Source organism: Aquarana catesbeiana, linkage group LG09 (genome assembly GCF_042186555.1).
Source record: "Aquarana catesbeiana isolate 2022-GZ linkage group LG09, ASM4218655v1, whole genome shotgun sequence".
Taxonomy (NCBI): Eukaryota; Metazoa; Chordata; class Amphibia; order Anura; family Ranidae; genus Aquarana; species Aquarana catesbeiana.
In genome coordinates this window covers 2,348,910-2,366,183 of record NC_133332.1, presented here as the reverse complement: position 1 = coordinate 2,366,183, position 17,274 = coordinate 2,348,910, and the positions used below count along the sequence as shown (strand labels likewise).

Genomic DNA, 17,274 nt, shown 5'->3' with positions numbered 1-17,274 from the left:
AGCACGTAGTTTAGCAACTTCGTCTATAGTGGTGGGGGTGAAAGAGGGAAGTAATGATTGTGCCTGTGGACATGAAGTGTAAAGCGTGGAGGGTATCGGAACAGTAGAGATCTCCTCGCGAATTGTATCAATCTTCTGTTTGAAGTGATTGGCGATCTCCTGGGCCGGTGTTTCTCCACCTTTTTCCAGTCGGGGCTCCCTTAAAAAGTATTTTCAGTCTTGAGGCACCCCAGTCCAGGGCTTGGTTCCCATTTCTGTGTTCTTAATGGTACCCCACAAACTGGAAAACGTGGGGTGCTTTTGGTGCAGAGCAATTTAAAAAGAAAAAAAGGTCGGGGACTTCTTTCCCTGCATTTTTGTGGGTAGGGAAGCCCATTGAAATGAATGAGCTGCCCTACACGCAGCACGCAGATGTGAACAAAGGGCTTGTTCAGGTTGGAGGGGGCGGTAAAACCACATGGTTGAGCTGTTTTTACCACCCCCAACTTCTCCCTCTTTAGCTGCAGAGGCAGCAGCTGGGGGTGTACACATGCTGTGAATGGGGCTGCACTGCAACTACCCCGCAACTGTGTGCATTGCAGGGTTGCGGTGTGGTGATGCTGCATTAAAACAGGTGGTGAGGAGGCAACATAAAGCCTCTTTACCGCCTGTCAAATGCCTCTGAAAAGTGATCTGTGCATCGATTGCATTTCAGAGGAACAGCAGTGCTTGCTGCTATCACAAACAGGCCCTACAAAAGCAGGAATGGGGGGGGGGGGGGGGGGGGTCAGGATTAAAAGTAACATACAGACACATGGATGTGATTGGATGGTTCATACACAGAGTTCAGGTAAGGATATGGTATGCCACCCGGAAGGTTCTGTCAGTGAATCAGCACAGAGAATAATCCGTATACTTTGTATAACGGGCGTCACCCCCTTCTGTCTAGAACACCTTATCCCTGAGGACACAGAGCCCGGGTGTCCCCACCCTTCCCAATCCATATATATGACCAGCGGGGACACCGGCCAAGAGACTCCGCACTCCACAAGGTGCCCGCCGAAACCTCTGCCTGTTATCTGTCCATCTATCTATTATATCTATTATCTATTATATCTATTATATCTATTATATCTATTATATCTATCTATTGTATCTAACTCTATCTATCTATCTATCTATCTATCTATCTATCTCTCTCTCTCTCTCTATCTATCTATCTATCTATCTATCTATCTATCTATCTATCTATCTATCTATCTATCTATCTATCTATCTATCTATCTATCTATCTATCTATCTATCTAGATGTTTGCAGGTCAGGATTTCCAGGTCCTCAGTGGTCGGTCTCGGAGTCAGGGGGTTCTATTTGAAGATGAGAAGTTTCCTCGGAACATTCCGGGTGTGGAGTGGAAGCGTCCTCCGGTAAGTTTAGGATCTCAGTGGTAGAGAATAATCAGGTCAGAATGTTCTGTAGATGGAGAAATCTGACTCCATCTCACAACTTTTCTCAGAGCTTTACAATTTCTCTGGCCTATAGATGGGATCAATGTGGATGACGGGGGGGGGTTCATCCATCCCTCTTCCCTCCATTCTTTCTTCTGTTAATTCATCCATATACATAGTTACATAGTAGGTGAGGTTGAAAAAAGACACAAGTCCATCAAGTCCAACCTATGTGTGTGATTATGTGTCAGTATTACATTATATATCTCTGTATGTTGTGATCCTTCAGGTGATTATCTAATAGTTTCTTGAAGCTATCAATGCTCCCCGCTGAGACCACCGCCTGTGGAAGGGAATTCCACATCCTTGCCACTCTTACAGTAAAGAACCCTCTACGTAGTTTAAGGTTAAACCTCTTTTCTTCTAATTTTAATGAGTGGCCACGAGTCTTATTAAACTCTCTTCTGCGAAAAAGTTTTATCCCTATTGTGGGGTCACCAGTCCGGTATTTATATATTGTGGGGTCACCAGTCCGGTATTTATATATTGTGGGGTCACCAGTCCGGTATTTATATATTGTGGGGTCACCAGTCCGGTATTTGTATATTGGGGGGTCACCAGTCCGGTATTTATATATTGTGGGGTCACCAGTCCGGTATTTATATATTGTGGGGTCACCAGTCCGGTATTTATATATTGTGGGGTCACCAGTCCGGTATTTGTATATTGGGGGGTCACCAGTCCGGTATTTATATATTGTGGGGTCACCAGTCCGGTATTTATATATTGTGGGGTCACCAGTCCGGTATTTATATATTGTGGGGTCACCAGTCCGGTATTTATATATTGTGGGGTCACCAGTCCGGTATTTGTATATTGGGGGGTCACGAGTCCGGTATTTATATATTGTGGGGTCACCAGTCCGGTATTTATATATTGTGGGGTCACCAGTCCGGTATTTATATATTGTGGGGTCACCAGTCCGGTATTTGTATATTGGGGGGTCACCAGTCCGGTATTTGTATATTGTGGGGTCACCAGTCCGGTATTTATACATTGAAATCATATCCCCTCTCAAGCGTCTCTTCTCCAGAGAGAATAAGTTCAGAGCTCACAACCTTTCCTCATAACTAAGATCCTCCAGACCCTTTATTAGCTTTGTTGCCCTTCTTTGTACTCGCTCCATTTCCAGTACATCCTTCCTGAGGACTGGTGCCCAGAACTGGACAGCATACTCCAGGTGCGGCCGGACCAGAGTCTTGTAGAGGGGAGAATTATCGTTTTATCTCTGGAGTTGATCCCTTTTTAATGCCAATATTCTGTTTGCTTTATTAGCAGCAGCTTGGCATTGCATGTCATTGCTGAGCCTATCATCTACTAGGACCCCCAGGTCCTTTTCCATCCTAGATCCCCCCAGAGGTTCTCCCCCCAGTCTATAGATTGCATTCAGATTTTTACCACCCAAATCCATTATTTTACATTTTTCTACATTGAACCTCATTTGCCATGTAGTCGCCCCTCCCCCATTAATTTGTTCAGGTCTTTTTGCAAGGTAAATCCATCAATCCCTATATCTCTCCATCCATCCATCCCTACATATTACCATCCCTACATCTCTCCATCCATCCATCCATCCCTACATATTACCATCCCTACATTTCTCCATCCATCCATCCCTACATCTCTCCATCCATCCATCCCTACATCTCTCCATCCATCCATCCCTACATCTCTCCATCCATCCTTACATCTCTCTATCCATCCATCCCTACATCCCTCCATCCATCCATCCATCCATCCATCCATCCATCCCTACATCTCTCCATCCATCCCTACATTTCTCCATCCATCCCTTCATCTCTCCATCTATCCCTACATCTCTCCATCCATCTTTTCATCTCTCCATCCATCTCTACATCTCTCCATCATCCATCCCTCTCTCAATCCATCCCTTCCTCTATCCATTCATACATCTCTCCATCCATCCATCCACCCCTACATCTCTCCATCCCTACATCTCTCCATCCATCCCTACATTTCTCCATCCATCCATCCCTCTCTCAATCCATCCCTTCCTCTATCCATTCCTACATCTCCCCATCCATCCATCCCTCTCTCAATCCATCCCTTCCTCTATCCATTCCTACATCTCTCCATCCATCCATCCATCCCTACATCTCTCCATCCCTACATCTCTCCATCCATCTATCCCTACATCTCTCCATCCATCCCTACATCTCTCCATCCATCCATCCCTACATCTCTCCATCCATCCCTACATCTCTCCATCCCTACATCTCTCCATCCATCCATCCATTCCTACATCTCTCCATCCATCCATTTATCTGAGAGCTGTGGTCGGACATTTCTGATTTCACATCTTCTGGCCCTCAGATAAGATTGGCCCTCTGCTCAGTCTCATAATCTGAGGTCTTCCTATCAGATTCCTCCGGCAGGGGTGGTGGGACCACCTTGTAGTGACTGGGCTGGGAAATCAGAGTACTGAGACCCCCCAGAGGAAAAGTCATAAGTCACCAGCAGGGTCCAAGGTCAGAGGTCACCAGCAGGGTCCAAGGTCAGAGGTCACCAGCAGGGTCCTTTCTCTTCACAGGAGTTCTGCTCAAATCCGAAGTTCATAGAGAGCGGAGCGGGTACATCGGACATCTGCCAGGGAGAGCTGGGTGAGTCCCCCCTCATATCATCCCTCATATCACCCCACCTCACCCCCTCATATCACCCCAGACATAGGTCACTCAGCTCCTCATTGGGCCACAAACAAGAAACTTTATATCTTCTGGGTGCCATCAGGTTACCTGGTGGGCAGCAGATCCAGGTGTCCACTTGGTCCAATCTGCCAGTTGAGGAGATGATTGGGGTATATAATAAGTCCAATCGTTCTGCCACAAGGGTCACTAGGAACCCATACAGGACATCCAGTCTTCAGAGGAAAGGGGTCTTTACGGTAAGAGCTGTGACACTGCTGCTGCCTTTCTTCATAAAGTCCCACCTGTACATAAGGCAATGCAATCAGCACCCTGATTCCATGAACCTCAAGTCTCCGGACAAGCCCCTTGTTGGGTGTATTGTAGTTCCAGACTGATCAGAGAGGGTTCTGGGTGTCATTCCTCCGTATACAGGAGCGCCTAGGTCCCTCGCTCTCCAGGAATCATCAGCCACTATAGATGGACACAAATGACATATTGAAGGTTCAGGGTTAGAGGTTGGTCAGATCTCATGGTGTCGGATGTCATCTATGCTGCGAACACAGTGACTCAGGTTAGGCCCCTTTACATGGAGAGGCCTCCGGGGGGGGGGGGGGCGTTTTGGATAAAACCTGAAGGATGCATAGAATAAAGAGCACCCCTCCATTACAAGAGTCCAAGTCATTTTATTTATATGAACAATCCAGCAGATGACATGTTTCAGGGATTCCTCCGCCGCTTCATCAGGGCTCCATTGTCTGCATTCTTTTAGCCCTGATGAAGGGGGAGTCATCCCCGAAACACGTCTGCTGGATTGCTCTCTCTACTACACCCCTAAAATGTATGAAGTGTTGTCACATATAGACGTCTATTATATGATCATGTGATGGTGGACAGATCCCTCCTGATCCCTCCAATGACATCATATCTGGTCTGGACGATGCCCACCTACCCTCCTGACTACTGACTCCTCATGCCTGTTCCATGGACAGATGTAATAGAGATTGATCTATGTCCCTCTCCAACACAGGGGATTGCTGGCTCCTCTCCTCCATGTCGTCACTCACCCTCCACCCCCAGCTCTTCTCGCGAGTCGTTCCTGAGAATCAGACCTTCAACAAGAGCGATGGATACAGCGGAATCTTCCATTTCAAGGTGAGGAGGGTGTGAAAGACTCACCCAGGACAGAGTCTATCACAGAGGGGTCATCGTAGGGCAGGTGGGGACACCACTATGGGCGAGAACGCCATAGGACAGTGGTCTCCAAACTGTGACCTGGGGGGCCAGATGTGGCCCTTTGCTTGCCCTTATCTGGCCCTTGGAATACTACTCCACCAACTGACACCAATGATGCATCATTCCCTCTATTAACACCATCAATGGGGCACTATTCATATCATTGACATTGACAATGGGACACTATTTCTCCCATTAAAACCAATGATGGGGCACTGATGCCGTGGCATTTCCTACTCCCACTGGCCACAATCTGGCCCCTCTAAAACCTGAAGGACATCAAAACAGTACACAAAATTGGGTCCTACCATCCACACAACAAGGCAGGGAGGGGCAGGGTTCCTGAGATTGGGGGGTGGTGACCTGGGGGCGGGGGTTCCTTGGATTGGGGGGGTGACCTGGGGGCTTAGTCCCTGTGTTTGGAGGGGGGGGTGACCTGGGGATTGGGTTCCTGGGGGAAGGGTTTTTGGGATTGGGGGGGGTGACCTGGGGGTGGGGTTTCTTGGATTGGGGCAGTGACCTGGAAATGGGGGTGATGCCTGTTCTTGGTGTCTTGGCAGTTGTCGCAGTTCGGTGAGTGGCTGGATGTGGTCATCGATGACACACTCCCAACTAAGAACAATGCTCTGATCTACACCAAGAGCAACACACTGGAGGAGATGTGGAGCCCCCTGCTGGAGAAGGCCTACGCCAAGTATGTCAACCATCACACCCACTACTGATATACAGTACACTACGCAATACCTTTGCCACCGATATACTACACAAGACCTCCACTACCAATATACTATACAAGACCTCCACTACCGATATGCTACACAGCACCTCCAATACTACCGTAATGTCCCCCATGATAGATGTTGGTAATGTAAGATGTGTGTACTGTGTAGGATGCGTGGAGGATATTTGGCTCTGGAAGGAGGAACCATCCCGGAGGCTCTGGAGGATTTCACGGGAGGCCTGGCGGAGACGGTCAGCCTGACCCGCCACACCTCTGAGGAGATCTGGGACCTGATTGTGGAGTCATCACACAGTGCCTTCCCTATGGCCTGCTATATAGAGGTATATAATATATACTACAAACATATATAGAGATATTTATTATAGAGTATACTGTATATCATACTACAGAGATATAGAGGTATATAATATCATCTTTCTGTCTGGGAAGGTGTCAGGACACGGAGAGGTCGGAGAGGTGAAGGAGGATGGACTGGTCCTGGGTCATGCCTACTCCATACTTGGAGCCAAGGAGGTGAGCGTCCGGAAGTCCAGGGGAAGTCAGGGTCTCCAGAGGTGAAGGGTTGGTTCCTCTCCTGGGTGCGCTCATTGATATCTTTGATACAGCCAGACTCTACACTCTGGTTTGGTCCTCATGGTTCCTGGGAGGTTCACCATCTTGATCCAGTCATTGTCCACTATTCCTTCTCCCTCCAGGTTCAGAATGACTCCGGAGACGTCACCCTCATCCGACTGAGGAACCCCTGGGGATTCACCGAATATAAGGGCCCATGGAGTGATAAGTAAGGAGACCCCTGGGGTCCTCCCATCAGAGAACACAATGGAGATATTTGCCAGCACACCATGGATCGACAAGGTAGCGACCAAATAGATTTTTATTGTATGATCACAACACAAAGCAGTGCAACGTTTTGGAGCCACGCAGGGCCCCTTCGTCATACCCGATGAAGGGGCCCTGAGTGGCTCTGAAATGTTGCACTGGTTTGTGTTATGATCATGCAATAAAAATCAGTTTGGACTCTACCTTGTCGATCCATGGTGTGCTGGCAAATATCTCCATTGTGACTTTCTGAACAGTTCCCACCTGGTTGTTTCTGCAGCACCCAAATCTTTTAGAGCTTATCCAAGAACGTGTGCGATGGGAATATGGAGTATTACTTCCATCAGAGGAGGCCATTACCATCCTCCCGTTACCGTAGAGACAGCTGTACACATTGGCCAGACATTAGTCATATGTGACTGTATTTATCAAATATGTTGATCAATTTACATTTAAAAAAAAACACTAAAAGCTTAAAATTAGACTCAGGGCGTTCCAAAAATGTTAAATAGACAGCACAGACAGTTTTTGTTTCAGACATGAGTAACCCTGAGATGTGGTTCCAGGTCTCCGGAATGGCGGTCAGTATCAGATGAAGAGCAGAAGCAGCTCAACCTTCAGAGGGAAGACGGAGAGTTCTGGTAATCAGTATAGAGGAGGAATTCTCTTCTCTACATTAATTTCCTTCATTTTCCTGCCCAGTGTAGTCACTTGACTCTCTGGGGACCCCTTACACCTTCCTCCTCTATACTGTGGACCTGGACTCCAAGATGAAGCGGCCCCACAGACAGTGTCATTATATAGTTGGTCAGTAGGGGTGTCCCCATGTCCCCCATTCTATGCTTCTCTCTCCATCATGTTGGGATTGGTCAGTGGTGGTGTCCCCCATTCTATGCACTTTTCTCCTTCATGTTGGGGTGGTGGTTTCCCCCGTGGGGAAAGTTGGTCAGTGGTGGTTTCCCCATGTCCCTCATTCTATGCTCCTCCTTCATGTTGGTGTCATTATACAGTTGGTCAGTGGTGGTGTTCCCATGTCCCCCATTCTATGCTCCTCTCTCCTTCATGTTGGTGTCATTAAAAGTTGGTCGGTGGTGGTGTCCCCGTGTCCCCCATTCTATGCTCCTCTCTCCTTCATGTTGGGGTCATTAGACAGTTGGTCAGTGGTGGTGTCCCCGTGTCCCCCATTCTATGCTCCTTCTTCCTTCATGTTGGGGTCATTATACAGTTGGTAAGTGGTGGTGTCCCCTTGTCCCTCATTCTATGCTCCTCCCTCCTTCATGTTGGGATCATTAGACGTTGGTCGGTGGTGGTGTCCCCGTGTCCCCCATTCTATGCTCCTCCCTCCTTCATGTTGGGGTCATTATACAGTTGGTAAGTGGTGGTGTCCCCTTGTCCCTCATTCTATGCTCCTCCCTCCTTCATGTTGGGGTCATTAGACAGTTGGTCAGTGGTGGTGCTCCAGTGTCCCCCATTTCTCCTTCATGTAGGATGCTGTGTGAGGATTTCTGCTCGTTGTTCTCCTGGATGGTCATTTGTCACACCAACCTGGACTCACCTCATTGTGATGTCACTCATCTGCGTGGTCGCTGGCAGCGCGGAGTCAACGCTGGAGGGGGGCGCAGACTTAGTGAGTCCATAGAAACATTTACGTCTCTGCTGGGATTATTGCAGAAACCCCCCACAAAGCCATAATCCCCCTCCCTGGGTATGAATGTTCCTCAGCATGGTCTTGTCATACTCCACCATAAACTGACCAGGACCCAGGGCAAGGGTTCCATGACCACCATTACAGCAGATACGTTTATATCATCTTTCAGGAACATTCTTCAACAACCCCCAATTTCGGCTCCGTGTGGGTGGGTCTTCAGACCAAGAGGTGGAGCATAAAAATGAACAGGATGAACATTGGAGGGTTTTGTTGGAGTTGATGCAGACTGACGGAGGAGCTCAGAAGCTGCATATTGCATGTCACCTGTACCAGGTATGGACCGCTTACGGCTCTTCTAGCTCATCCTCCTGTATTGTGTGAGATATGGAATGTGGAGAGAAGATGAATAGAGTCCGACACTGACGTGAAATTTACTTTTTTATTAACAGGTACCCCAAGATCTGGTAAGAAATGATGAGGACCCAACTGCCCACCTCGTCTCTCTGCCTTCCTGTGCTGCCCATTACATACCCTCCTCCCCCACCAGTCCTCTATGCCGCATCCATAATTCCCCCCAAACCCCCACCATCCCTCCATCCCAACCCCCATCACTTTCCCCCAAACCCCCACCATCCCTCCTTCCCAACCCCAATCACTGCCCCTCAAACATCCACTATCCCTACTTCCCAACCCCCATCACTGCCCCACAAACCCCCAGCATCCTGCCTTCCCAACTCCATCACTGCCTCTCAAACCTTCACTATCCCTCCTTCCCAACCCCCATCACTGACCCTCAAACCTCCACCATCTTTCCTTCCCAACCCCTTCACTGCCCCTCAAACCTCCACCATCACTCCTTCCCAGCACCAATCACTGCCTCCCATACACTCACCATCCTTCTTTCCCAACCCCATTACTGCCTCTCAAACCACCACCATCCCTCCTTCCCAACCCCATCACTGACCCTCAAACCTCCACCATCTCTCCTTCCCAACTCCCATCACTGACCCTCAAACCTCCACCAACCCTCCTTCCCAATCCCCTATCATTGACCTTCAAACCTCCACCATCCCTCCTTCCCAACCCTCATCACTGCCCCTCAAACTTCCACCATCCCTCCTTCCCAGCCCCAATCACTGCCTCCAATACACTCTCCATCCTTCTTTCCCAACCATCATCACTGCCCCTCAAACTTCCACCATCACTCCTTCCCAGCACCAATCACTGCCTCCCATACACTCACCATCCTTCTTTCCCAACCCCATCCCTGCCTCTCAAACCTCCACCATCCCTCCTTCCCAACCCCCGTCACTGACCCTCAAACCCCCACCATCTCTCCTTCCCAACCCCCATCACTGACCCTCAAACCTCCACCATCCCTCCTTCCCAAACCCCCATCACTGACCTTCAAACCTCCACCATCCCTTCTTCCCAACCCTCATCACTGCCCCTCAAACCTCCACCATCCCTCCTTCCCAGCCTACATCACTGACCCTCAAACCCCCACCATCCCTCCTTCCCAACCACCATCACTGCCCCCCCCAAAAAAAACTTCTACCATCCCACCTTACCAACTTCCAGCACTGACCTTTAAGCCTCCACCATCCCTCCTCCCCAACCTCCATCACTACCCCTCAAACATCTACCATCCCTCTTTCCCAACCCCATCACTGCCTCTCAAACCTCCACCATCCCTCCTTCCCAATCCCCATCACTGACCCTAAAACCTCAACATCCCTCCTTCCCAACCCCATCACTGCCTCTCAAACCTTTCCCATCCCTCCTTCCCAATCCCCATCACTGCCCCTCAAACCTCTACCATCCCTCCTTCCCAACCACTATCACTTCCCCTCAAACCTCCACCATCTCTCCTTCCCAACCCCATCACTGACCCTCAAACCTCCACCCTCCCTCCTTCCCAACCCCATCAGTGCCTCTCAAACCTCCACCATCCCTCCTTCCCAACCCCCATCACTGACCCTCAAGCCTCCACCATAACTCCTTCCCAGCCCCCATCACTGCCTCTCATACACCCACCATCCCTCCTTCAAAACCCCAGCAGAGCCTCTCAAACCTCCATCATCCCATCTTCCCAACCCCCACTGACCCTCAAACCTCCACCATCCCTCCTTCCCAATACCCATCACTGTCCTTCAAATCTCCACCATCCCTCCTTCCCAACCCCCATCACTGACCTTTAAACCTCCTCCATCCCTCCTTCCCAACCCCCATCACTGACACTCAAACCTCCACCATCCCTCCTTCCCCACCCTCATCACTGACACTCAAACCTCCACCATCCCTCCTTCCCAAACCTCATCACTGCCCCTCAAACTGCCTCCATCCCTCTTTCCCAACCTTCATCACTGACCCGCAAACCCCCACCATCCCTCCTTCCCAACCTCTATCACTGCCTCTCAAACCTCCACCGTCCCTCCTTCACAACCCCATCACTGCCCCTTAAACCTCTGGCCATCACGCGGGCCTTGTTTCAGGCTAGGAAGATGATAACACTAAGATGGCAATCAAAAGACCCCCCCTCGGTGAAAGACTGGATCTCTACTATTAATGATACTCTGAGTAGGGAAAGAGTGGAGTACATAAAGAGAGGCAACCTTCAGGAATTTGAAAGCATGTGGAAGCCATGGCTAGAGAAAGCAGGAGGCCCCTAATAGGCAAGGCGTAGGATTAGACCAAGAGAGGGGATTAACACAATTATATAGGTAACTGAGATACTTGAGGACAAGGAGCGCTATAGCGAAGTGAATTTGGCGCGCATATTTTCTTTTCTTCTTTTTTTTAGTGTCTTATTTCTTGTTTTCTTGTTTTTTCTTATTTTGATTAAATAAATAATCTAGATGGTTGCAGGTTAAATCTTGAGGGGGGGTGGGGGGGGGTTGATTTGGGAATAAGTAAACTTTTTGTGAAATACTGGGCAGCTCAGAAAGGGATGGGCATGGGGAGCCCATAAGTCTTCTATTATATATCCCCTTCCTGCTTTTCCTTTATCTTTTTTATATTTTTACTTCTTTATACGAGTCCCTCTAACCTCGAACCTGGCCCAGAAAATGATAAAGTCCCACTTGCCACTGGGCTTTAGCGTTACTACAGATGGAGCCTAGGTGTTGGGAATAAGGGAGGACTTGCTGCTAAAGTGATACATTAAAGTATTCAGAGGGTCGATTCAAAAGGAATAGAGGTAATGCATGTTCCACTATGATGTAAACCGGAGAAGGCGACAGTCAATGAACATCGAGCTGATTTTGCCCTCTGCTTATTGGTTTCTGAAGTGGAAAAAAAAGAAAGAAAAAAAAAAAAACCTCTACCATCCCACCTTCCCAACCTCTATCACTGACTCTCAACCCCCCCCCCTCCCCCCTCCTCCCCCCTCCTCCCCCCTCCAATCCTTGCTCCCCAATCACTGTCCGCTGCCAAGTAACACAGATCCCTTTTTAGGTGCCTCTCCCCAGACTGGACCGCGCATTCTTCTCCAGGAATCGCCCTGTGTGTGACACCGGAGAGCCACAGAACAGCCGTGGGGTGACAATGCGGATACGCCTGCCAGCGGGCGAGTATGTCATTGTGCCTTCCACCTACGATGCCAATCAGGAGAGTGACTTCTACATCAGAGTGTGTTGCGAGAGAGACCCCGGCGGCAGGTGAGGGAGTGGAGAAGAGTTCAGGGCTGGATGGGAAGATGACATTTGTGGTATGATTGTTACCTGTGGAGAAATACAAAAAGTTCTTTCGTGTGCAGCACTATTGTGACTGATCCTCAATAAATATTGATCTTTAGCTAATCAATAACTACATTGGGAATGTCCAAGGCCCAATTATCGGCCATGAGGTCCCAGGTGTGATCTTCTAGGGAAGAGAATATTGTCTTTGGATGTTCAGAATGATGGGCGCCAATTGAGATTTTTGTAGATTTAATGCACATTGACATTGAGGACAGGATGGAGGGAGGAGCATGGGAAGCTGTTAAACAGTCTTTGGTCTTCTCCATGTCTTTCTAACCTTCTGGGTCCTTCTGTCACCAGGCTATACTGGCTGGAAACCCTGAAAACTGAGGATCTGGTGGTGTCTCAGTCTTAGTACTCAAGGCAGGACAGCATGGAAGGGTTCCCATGTTACTCACATGCCACTCATCTCCTCCATTGTGCAGGAAAACTGCACTCAGCTTTCTTTAGGCCCAAGAAGAACATCCAGGTCAGCCATTCATTTCAAGGGTTCCTCCCAATAGCAGCAACTCCAGATCCTTCAACCCAAAGCCCTAGGAGCAAGATCATTGTTACCATTATATCACCTCTGGTGCTAAACCCAGGAGGAAAGACCATGTGTAAGGAAGTGCCCCAAATATTTAATGACAATCCCATGATGCAGTAGCAGACCCCTCCCACATCCCACCACCAAATCAGCTGATTTGCTAGACCATCAAATATCCATAATAAAAAAGTGTCATCTTCAGTACACCCTGCTGGAGGCAACTCAGACAGCAAGTGACTGAGATGAATCACCAACAGACATCTATAGACAAGATGACTAAAGCTCTCTACATCCTACCAAGTCACCGAAATACAAAGAGAGTCTAGAAAAATGTATCATCTCTATGAGTGTATTATTGTTCCTGACTGGAAATAGAGGTACCCCACCCCCAACTAGGAGTGATCATTGTCCATTGGGTCCCCATGAGAACCTCTGTCCATCAGGGCCCCCCTGAACCTCTTCATTGGGTCTCATTGAGCACCTCTGTCCATCAGGGGCCCACAACCTCTCCATTGGGTCCCTATGAGCACCTCTGTCCATAAGGCCCCTTTCCCCTAACCTCTCCATTGGGTCCCTATGAACACCTCTGTCCACCCCCCCTCCTCCCATCAACTCTCTATTGGGTACCCTCTGAGCACCTCTGTCCATCAGACCCCCTCAACCTCTTCAATGGGTCTCTATGAGCACCTCTGTCCATCACCTCTCCATTGGGTCCCTATGAGCACCTCAGTCCATAAGGCCCCCCAACTTTTCAATCAGGTCCCTCTGAGCACCTCTATCCATTAGGGCCCCCAAACTCCATTGGGTCACTATGAACACCTCTGTCCACCACCACCCCCCCCAAACCCTCTATTGGTTCCCCCCTGAGCACCTCTGTCCATCAAGCCCCCTCAACTTCTTCATTGGGTCCTTATGAGCACCTCTGTCCATTACTGGCCCCCAACCTCTTCACTGGATCCCTTTGAGCACCTGTGTTTATAAGTCCTGTCCCCTCCCCAACCTCTTCATTGGGTCCCTATAAGCACCTCTGTCCATAAGTCCCCCCCCCCCCCCCAACCTCTTCATTCGGGCCCTATGAGCACCTCTGTCCATCAGTTCCCCCAATCCCTTCATTGGGTCCCTATGAGCAATTCTGTCCAGCAGCCCACCCAACCTCTTCACTGGGTCCCCTGAGTACCTATGTCTATCATTCATTCCTGACCCTATTATTGCATGAAGTTGGTTTGGTCAGGGAGCCTTTGATATATGCGCGTCATTTCATTGTAATGTGTGTTTTAAGGCGGAGTCAATTCTTTGTATACACTGACTGAGATTTGTCTGTTTTCAGTGCAATCTGAAGGTTCAGTGATGGAGGATAAAGAGTCACCTGGGCAAGCATAACTGTATGGGGAGACTATAGATGTGCCACCTCTGGACATGGAGACCCCATGGAGTCACAGCGCTGGGACACAACTAACAATTGTGATCATTGTGACACCATCAAATAAAGTCCTCAGCTATATGATCCTCTCGTTATTGATCACTGAATTCCAATACATTCATTAGATCTCAGAACACTCTGCACTAGACTTTCACAACTGTGGCCCCTCCTCCAGAGGTCACCAGAGGCTCCTTTAGCAATTTCTCACATTTAGCCACTGACCAACAATCTAAGGGACATTCTTCCCACTGATCACCAATGTAAGGAACATTCTTCTCACTGATCACCAATGTAAGGAACATTCTTCTCACTGATAACCAATGTAAGGAACATTCTTCCCACTGATCACCAATGTAAGGATCATTCTTCTCACTGATCACCAACGTAAGGAACATTCTTCTCACTGATCACCAATGTAAGGAACATTCTTCTCACTGACCACCAATGTAAGGAACATTCTTCTCACTGATCACCAATGTAAGGAACATTCTTCTCACTGATCACCAATGTAAGGAACATTCTTCTCACTGATCACCAATGTAAGGAACATTCTTCTCACTGATCACCAATGTAAGGAGCATTCTTCTCACTGACCACCAATGTAAGGAACATTCTTCTCACTGATCACCAATGTAAGGAACATTCTTCTCACTGATCACCAATGTAAGGAACATTCTTCTCACTGATCACCAATGTAAGGAGCATTCTTCTCACTGATCACCAATGTAAGGAACATTCTTCTCACTGATCACCAATGTAAGGAACATTCTTCTCACTGATCACCAATGTAAGGAACATTCTTCTCACTGATCACCAATGTAAGGAACATTCTTCTCACCGATCACCAATGTAAGGAACATTCTTCTCACCGATCACCAATGTAAGGAACATTCTTCTCACTGATCACCAATGTAAGGAACATTCTTCTCACTGATCACCAATGTAAGGAACATTCTTCTCACTGATCACCAATGTAAGGAACATTCTTCTCACCAATCATCAATGTAAGGAACATTCCTCTCACTGATCACCAATGTAAGGAACATTCTTCTCACTGATCACCAATGTAAGGAACATTCTTCTTACTGATCACCAATGTAAGGAACATTCTTCTCACTGACCACCAATGTAAGGAACATTCTTCTCACCAATCACCAATGTAAGGAACATTCTTCTCACTGATCACCAATGTAAGGAGCATTCTTCTCACTGATCACCAATGTAAGGAACATTCCTCTCACTGATCACCAATGTAAGGAACATTCTTCTCACTGATCACCAATGTAAGGAACATTCTTCTCACTGATCACCAATGTAAGGAGCATTCTTCTCACTGATCACCAATGTAAGGAACATTCTTCCCACTGATCACCAATGTAAGGAGCATTCTTCTCACTGATCACCAATGTAAGGAACATTCTTCTCACTGATCACCAATATAAGGAGCATTCTTCTCACCGATCACCAATGTAAGGGACATTCTTCCCACTGATCACCAATGTAAGGAACATTCTTCTCACTGATCACCAATGTAAGGAACATTCTTCTCACTGATCACCAATGTAAGGAACATTCTTCTCACTGATCACCAATGTAAGGAACATTCTTCTCACTGATCACCAATGTAAGGAACATTCTTCCCACTGATCACCAATGTAAGGAACATTCTTCCCACTGATCACCAATGTAAGGGACATTCTTCTCACTGATCACCAATGTAAGGGACATTCTTCTCACTGATCACCAATGTAAGGAACATTCTTCTCACTGACCACCAATGTAAGGAACATTCTTCCCACTGATCACCAATGTAAGGAACATTCTTCCCACTGATCACCAATGTAAGGAACATTCTTCCCACTGATCACCAATGTAAGGGACATTCTTCTCACTGATCACCAATGTAAGGAACATTCTTCTCACTGATCACCAATGTAAGGAACATTCTTCTCACTGATCACCAATGTAAGGAGCATTCTTCTCACTGATCACCGATGTAAGGAACATTCTTCTCACTGATCACCAATGTAAGGAACATTCTTCTCACTGATCACCAATGTAAGGAACATTCTTCTCACTGATCACCAATGTAAGGAGCATTCTTCTCGCTGATCACCAATATAAGGAACATTCTTCTCACTGATCACCAATGTAAGGAACATTCTTCCCACTGACCACCAATGTAAGGAACATTCTTCCCACTGATCACCAATGTAAGGAACATTCTTCCCACTGACCACCAATGTAAGGAACATTCTTCCCACTGATCACCAATGTAAGGAGCATTCTTCTCACTGACCACCAATGTAAGGAACATTCTTCCCACTGATCACCAATGTAAGGAACATTCTTCTCACTGATCACCAATGTAAGGAACATTCTTCTCACTGATCACCAATGTAAGGAACATTCTTCCCACTGATCACCAATGTAAGGAACATTCTTCTCACTGACCACCAATGTAAGGAACATTCTTCCCACTGATCACCAATGTAAGGGACATTCTTCTCACTGACCTTCAATGTAAGGAACATTCTTCTCACCGATCACCAATGTAAGGGACATTCTTCTCACTGACCTTCAATGTAAGGAACACTCTTCCCACTGATCACCAATGTAAGGAACATTACAATTTTTGGCCCCTGAAGCCCAATGGTGACCTCCAGAGATAAGGACAGCTGACATCTTTCAATGTAGAGTGAGTTATAAGACATGGCGGGTGTAATACAAGATGAACAGGTGGGCGCCAGGTACTTTTTGAATGCAAAGAGATTTATTGTCTCTGAAACAGAACTGTGGGAGAGAGCGGATTAGGGCCAAGACACCCTTAGGTAGGTGCAATGATAATTGGCAGACTCCGAGACTTCTATAGGTAGACAGGTGAAGGCCTCCAGCCGGACACCACTTCTATATAGGTAGGACCACTGTCTCCTATGGCGACAATCTTGTAGCTGTTACTAACGGTAAAGCATTCAGCTATCTGCCACAGGAACAGTTCTCTTTACCCCACACTCAC

At 47.8% G+C, this 17,274-nt stretch overlaps 2 protein-coding genes across 3 annotated transcripts; both read left to right on the top strand.

Moving 5' to 3' along the window:
* The first annotated feature begins 992 nt into the window (after positions 1 to 992).
* LOC141107378 (calpain-1 catalytic subunit-like) lies at positions 993 to 14,339 on the top strand. 2 transcript variants are annotated; one of them, XM_073598070.1, is made up of 14 exons: positions 993 to 1,031; positions 1,288 to 1,404; positions 4,037 to 4,106; positions 5,158 to 5,282; positions 5,924 to 6,057; positions 6,254 to 6,425; positions 6,535 to 6,618; positions 6,801 to 6,886; positions 7,491 to 7,565; positions 8,412 to 8,551; positions 8,742 to 8,905; positions 9,022 to 9,036; positions 12,029 to 12,231; positions 14,166 to 14,339. In XM_073598070.1, the coding sequence occupies exons 2-14, from the start codon at positions 1,288 to 1,290 to the stop codon at positions 14,173 to 14,175; spliced, it is 1,395 nt and encodes a 464-aa protein (XP_073454171.1). In that variant the 5' UTR covers positions 993 to 1,031; the 3' UTR covers positions 14,176 to 14,339. The 2 variants fall into 2 exon arrangements, with proteins under 2 accessions (XP_073454171.1, XP_073454172.1); XM_073598071.1 differs by lacking the exons at positions 993 to 1,031; positions 4,037 to 4,106 and having other exon boundaries at positions 1,282 to 1,404.
* LOC141107114 (uncharacterized) lies at positions 1,520 to 3,797 on the top strand. The gene is made up of 3 exons (XM_073597866.1): positions 1,520 to 1,530; positions 2,965 to 3,479; positions 3,577 to 3,797. Exons 1-3 carry the CDS (start codon positions 1,520 to 1,522, stop codon positions 3,795 to 3,797), a joined length of 747 nt encoding a protein of 248 aa, XP_073453967.1.
* Positions 14,340 to 17,274: the final 2,935 nt, after the last annotated feature.